Genomic DNA, 6176 nt, shown 5'->3' with positions numbered 1-6176 from the left:
ACAACCAAAACCCAAAATGAAAGGGGGGAGGGCACAACCCTGCTGCTCATGGAACAGTGTGATAACCTCTAGATGGGTTCTAACTCCAACAGTCTAGAAGGTTGACTTTGTGACATGTAAGAACCCTACCTACATTCCAGAGAATACCATCAGCCCCAGAGCGTAAGGGTATGGGAGAGCTTTAGCCAGAGCTGTGCAGATTTCAGAAGCGAGTACATCTCTCCCGCCCCAATTTATATCAGCAGAAAGAAACGTGATGAGAACTACTGACCGCAATACTACAGTTTGTTGCTGAGACGCCAGTGTGGAGACATAGGGATCCTGAACACGGTGTTCCTGCTCAGTAGTTACTGGGCACTCAAGGCCTGCCCGTCGGTCTCATAACACAGAGCTTTAGTTTTGATTCCCAGAATGGAAAAGATAAACAAGAATTTGATCTAAAATTCAGCATAATACCGTGAGTCAGATAGAAACAGAAAGGAAGCAAGATCACAGGAGGTCATCGTACGGAAGATACAGAGTTGCACGATAAGAAAAAACACTAAATGATTGTGAGACTCTGGTCGTTTGCTGAGTTCTGAGAAAGTTGGTGTGAGTGTAGCCAAAGGAAGCAAGCAGACAGACAAATGCAGGTCTACTGTTGATCACACTGTGTGGCAAGAGACGGTCTGCGGCCCAAGAAGAACCGCAATTGTGAATCAGGAATCCCACACGCCTGGCATCTAACTAGTAAGTGGAGCCTCACTTGGTTTTACTTATCTGTTATCTTCCCACCTATATCTGCATGACTAAACTTCATAGAAACCCCATGACTTCCACACTGTTACTGTTTCATCTTTTTAAATGGGCCACACAGAAAAGTCAAGCAACAAGTCCCCTCTCATACACCACCGTGTGGTGTGGCTGCACTCACAGTTCAAGCAGAGTTCATCTCACTCCGGATGTTCTTAGGCAGGACACGGATGCCGTTTGTATGGCATGCACATTTGAAGGTGGGGAGAAGGAAAGGCTGCTTTAGTTGCTTGGTTAGTTCGTTTGGTTGGTTTTGTTTGGTTTAAATTTTTCTTTTCATCTTGAGAAATTGTATGCATGAGTAGGGTATTTGCATAACGCCTACCACCTCTACAACCTCTTTCCTCCAACTCCTCCCAGACCCCTGATGCAACTCCCCCTTTGACTGTACAACTTGTTTTATTATTACTGGGGTAGGAGTGTGAGTGTGAGTGAGTGTGTGTGTGTGTGTGTGTGTGTGTGTGTGTGTGTGACTCCAACCTGCTGAGTCCATTTAGTGCTGATCATGTGTCAAGTGTTTGTCAAAGTGCCCTGAATATGGACTCTTGTAAATGGAGACCGCTCGTTCGTTTCCCTGCCACCTAGACCCAAATAATCACACAGAAGCTATATTAATTACAATGCTGTTTGGCCAATTGCTTAGGCATATGCCTAGCTAGCTCTTACATCTTAAGTTAATCCATTTCTATTTATCAGTGTATCACCATGAGGCTGTGGCCTACCAGGAAAGTTCTGGCATCTTTGTCCTTTGGCAGCTACATGACATCTCCCTGACTCTACCTTCTTTTCTCCTCTATCTCTGTTTGGATTTCCTGCCTTGCTATGCTCTGTTCTGCTGTAGGCCAAAGAAGCTTATTTATTAACAATGGTAATAAAACATATTCACCGCATACAGAGAGGAATCCCACATCAGACTTTGTTGATTTCACTCTCCCTTGAGCTTTTTTTTTTCCATTTTTTTCAAATGAATGAATTGGTCCCGAAGACCCTCAAGAAGGCGCTGTCAAAAGCAAGAACCTTGCCAAAGGCCAAAAGCAGCCATGGTATTTACAACTATCCTTTTTCTTTCTGTCAGTTACCACTTAAGTTGTGAAAGTATTAGATATTCAGAGGTGAATTAGGTGAGATTTCTGCCTTCAAGAAGGGCACAGTCCAGAGGGGGTTGTCAGTAGGCTTGCTTCTGTCCACAGAAAGTTGCTCTCTAAATCATGGTTTACAGGGACAATTTCCTATACAGGTGTTGCTTAATGAGGAGAACTTAGGAGTGGAAAGAGTAGAAGACTGGCCCTATAAACAGAGAATGTTAAGAAGTTACAATTTAAAAAGATGAATGCACATGAGTGTTGGAGAAGGGACACTTGTTGGTTCCCGGCCATCTGGCTAGCTTAGACCAAAAATAATCACACAGAAACCATATCATTTAAATCACTGCTTGGGTCATTAGCACTAGCTTCTTGCTGGCTAACTCTTACATCTTAATTTAACCCATTTCTATTAATCTGTGTATCACCATGTGGCAGTGGCTTACTGGCAAAGTTTCAGCATGTCTGGCTCTGGTGGCAGCTCCATGGCATCTCTCTGACTCTGCCTCCTTTCTCCCAGCATGCCATTGAGTTTGCCCCACCTACCTAAGTTCTGCCCTATCAGCAGGCCAAGGCAGTTTCTTTATTCATTAACCAATAAAAGCAACACATAGACAGAAGAACCTTCCACACCACATGAGAAGACAAGGTTGTTTCTCATGGCTGGGAAATCAAGCATGTGTGATCACAGGATATGGAATTCAGAAGCCACACTATGAACCTTATATAATACAGCAAGGAGTTTGGTGTTGGTTAATATATTTTTGAAGAAATTAAAGCTTTAAGTAGGAAGACAAAGTATGTTTTTCTTGAAAAAAAACATTGCAAATCATCAAAGAATAGAATTAATTCATCAAATATATGAAAGAAAATTTAAACTATTGCAGTAATCCAAGCAACAACTTCCAGACTCCTAAACTGAGGTTACAGTGGGTAAAACAGGAAGAGCCAAGAAGATACTTAGACCAGGTCCTATGCTGTATGAAATGATTTGTGCATATTTACATGAGAGATGAGGAGCTTCTCCACTAAAGTGGAAAACAAATCCAGGTCTGGGTAAGACATGCATCAGAATAACACTTAACAGATAACCAGAGTCCAGTAATCAATAATTGATGGAGCTGTGTCCGGAGAATATGTTGTAGAGAGAGCCACTTGTTGGTTTCCAGCTGCCCAGCCCCGAAATAATCACACAGAAACTGTATTAATTAAATCACTGCTTGGCCCATTAGATCTAACTTCTTACTGGCTAACTCTTACATCTTAATTTAATCCATTTCTATTAATCTGTATATTGCCATGTGGCTATGGCTTACCAGATAAAGTGCCCAATGTCTGTCTCTGGCAGCTCATGGCTTCTCTCTGACTCCACCCTTCTGTCTCCCAGTGTACAGCCTAGCTTTCCCTCCCTAGTTCTGTTCTTCCCTGCCATAGGCTCAAAGCAGTTCTTTATTCATTAACCAATAAAAGCAACACAAAGACAGAAGGACCCCCCACACCAAGAATGCTTGACACCAGTACATCCCACACACCCCAATCAATGCCTAGACTGAAGACTTGAGAGTGGAGTGCTTGCCTACTTCAGTTCTCAGGAGGAGAGGGAGAGGATTCTTAATCTTCACCCCCTGCGGTTTTACTTTGGAGATCTAAGGGGACACCAGAAAATTTGTGTTGGCAGAGATTTCTGTCCCATCCTGTCCCATAGCCCTTCAGTCCCAAAGAAACACACAGAGGTCTACATAAACTGGTTGGCCTATTAGTTCAGGCTTTTTATTAACTCTTAAGTCTTAAATTAGCCCATTATTCTTGTCTATGTTAGCCACGTGGTTTGGTACCTTTTATCAGTGAGGTATTCTCATCTTGTGTCCCCTGCATCTGGGTCACGGCTGCAGACTCAGTCTTTCCTCTTCCCAGAATTCTCCTGTTCTTGTCATTCCACCTCTACTTCCTACCTGGTCACCCTGCCTATACTTCCTGCCTGACTACTGACCAATCAGTGTTTTATTAAGCCAATACAACTGACAAATCTTTACAGAGTAACAGGATACAAGACCATTGTCCCACAGCACTTTTGTATGAAAGTTTTCAACCCATTCTATAGAATGGCTAAGAAGGAAAATCACTGTGATGCCCCAGTGTGTGAGCCAGAAGCTTGAGAGGTGTTAGTATGATTCCATGAGTTAGAAGAGAGTCTTGGTTGCAGCAAAAGGATGATGGAGGAAGTTTGCAATCCTGGTGGGAAATATTATAAGCTGGGCTGTATATATAGGCTTGGGACTCGGGAGAATTTGTTTGGAGATAGATGACAGTAGATGAAGCCATGGGTTCATAAAAGGCTGTGTGGGGAGGATGTGCAACAATGGGAAACATGATGTAACCCCTGTGGGTACAAATGTTTGAAGTGAGGCCTAAAGACATTGGTAAGGAATCTTCCAAGGAGGTAGGAAGACTGATGTTATGGAAACTGAGAGGAGCAAAAATTTCTATAGAAAGGCATAATAGATATCCACAAATTTATAAAAGATCAAAGAACTTAAGAGCAAAAATAAAGTATTCATTAGTTCATGAGACAGTGACCCTAATAACCTAGGGGTTGATTTAATGAGAAGCCAGATGACAGGAGCTTGGGAACAAAGGGGATGTCAGAAATCAGAGCCCTGAAGTACAGATGAGAGTTTCAAGAAATTTTGCAGTTAAGAAATACGAGAAGGAAAATAATAGGTGTGATCATGAGCATCTTTCTCTGCCACAGCAGCACAGCAGTGTAAAATGAGGAGGCGTGCTGCACCATACCTTGTTGGTTGTGACATTGAAGTAGGGAAGGCACTAAAAGTAGAACACAGGACACCTCAGTCTAAAGCAGAGATTCTCATCAGGCAGTGGTGGCACACGCCTTTAATCCCAGCACTCGGGAGGCAGAGGCAGGAGGATCTCTGTGAATTGGAGGCCAGCCTACTGGTCTACAAGAACTAGTTCCAGGGCAGGCAACAAAGTGACACAGAGAAACCCTGTCTCAAAAAACAAACAAACAAACAAATAAATAAATAAAGCAGAGTTTCTCAACCTCCCAAATGCTGAAACCCTTTAATACAATTCCTCATGTTGTGGTGACCCAAAGCCATAAAATTATTTCATTGCTACTTCATAACTGTTATGAATTGTAAATATCTGACATGCAGGATATCTGACAACGTTCATAAGACAAAAATAAATTATTTTTTAAAATGAATTAAATTATATCATGCCAGCCACTCAGCCTTATTTTCATAGGAGAACATCTGGCTCCCTTATGCCCAAATAGGCATCATGTGTTTTGGTCTGAATTGAATCTTACATTTTTCTTCCTCCCTTTTAAACAGGAATAGTTTGACAAAGGATGATGGAAAAAATCCTGCAGAAGTTAGATGCCCTGGATGAGGACGCAAGGATACTTGCAGCCATCAGAGCAAAGGTATATGAAGTGGACATTAATACTGTGGTACTCGTTAAAAAGTTAACATTTCAGACAAGATTTTTACTTTATGATTAATGATGCATTAATATGGCAAGTTTATTTATATCCTCATATAAATGACTTTCAACTTTGTAAACAGATCAGTTGAAAATCACGTATTTAAGTAGATAATAAAAGACTTATTAAGTAATCAAGGACGTAACTCGGAGATAGAGAGCTGGCCTAGTATACTGCAGGCCCCAGGACCACAATAAAAATAACAGCAGTGATAAAAACTAACTATATAAGATCACTTCTAGGTAGCTGTCATGTGCCAGGTCATAGATGTATCAAAACTTTACTTTTGAAAGTACTGCCTCCCAACCACTAAATACTGCTACCCACAGTTGTTACCAATATGCTAAGTGTATAGTTACTTAGTAGATATATGGAAAGCACCAAGTCCCTAAAGCACCCCTAATCTGGAAGCTATGTGCAATTCACAGCCACTGGATCAGGGAAAAATCCATTTTCTTCAATGGAGTGACACTGCAGGGCAGGCCTCAGGCTCAGGAGTAGTTGGTCAACACAAATTAGACTCTATATTTACTTGTGTTTTTTTGTTTTGGTGTTGGGTTTTTGGTTTGTTTTAAGAAAGAAAGAGGCAGCCCGGCGGTGGTGGCATACACCTTTAATCCCAGCAATCGGGAGGCAAAGGCAGGCAGATCTCTGTGAGTTTGAGACCAGCCTGGTCTACAAGAGCTAGTTCCAGGATAGACAGACACCAAAGCTACAGAGAAACCTTCTCTCAAAAAAGCCCAAAAAACAGGAAAAGAAAGAAAGGAGGAAGGAAGGAAGGAAGGAAGGAA

At 41.9% G+C, this 6176-nt stretch overlaps 1 protein-coding gene across 1 annotated transcript in view; it reads left to right on the top strand.

Annotated features, from left to right (window-relative positions):
- Positions 1–374: 374 nt before the first annotated feature.
- Positions 375–6176, top strand: part of C10H1orf141 (chromosome 10 C1orf141 homolog) — a 44981-nt gene continuing 39179 nt past the window's right edge. Inside the window, exons 1-2 of the mRNA XM_013348491.2 lie at positions 375–729; positions 5234–5325. Coding sequence (XP_013203945.1) covers positions 5251–5325 — 75 coding nt within the window. The 5' untranslated portion in view covers positions 375–729; positions 5234–5250. The remainder of the gene's footprint in view (positions 730–5233; positions 5326–6176) is intronic.

The sequence above is a fragment of the Microtus ochrogaster genome, chromosome 10 (assembly GCF_000317375.1).
Source record: "Microtus ochrogaster isolate Prairie Vole_2 chromosome 10, MicOch1.0, whole genome shotgun sequence".
NCBI classification, from domain to species: Eukaryota; Metazoa; Chordata; class Mammalia; order Rodentia; family Cricetidae; genus Microtus; species Microtus ochrogaster.
This window is presented reverse-complemented; position numbering and strand designations above follow the sequence as displayed.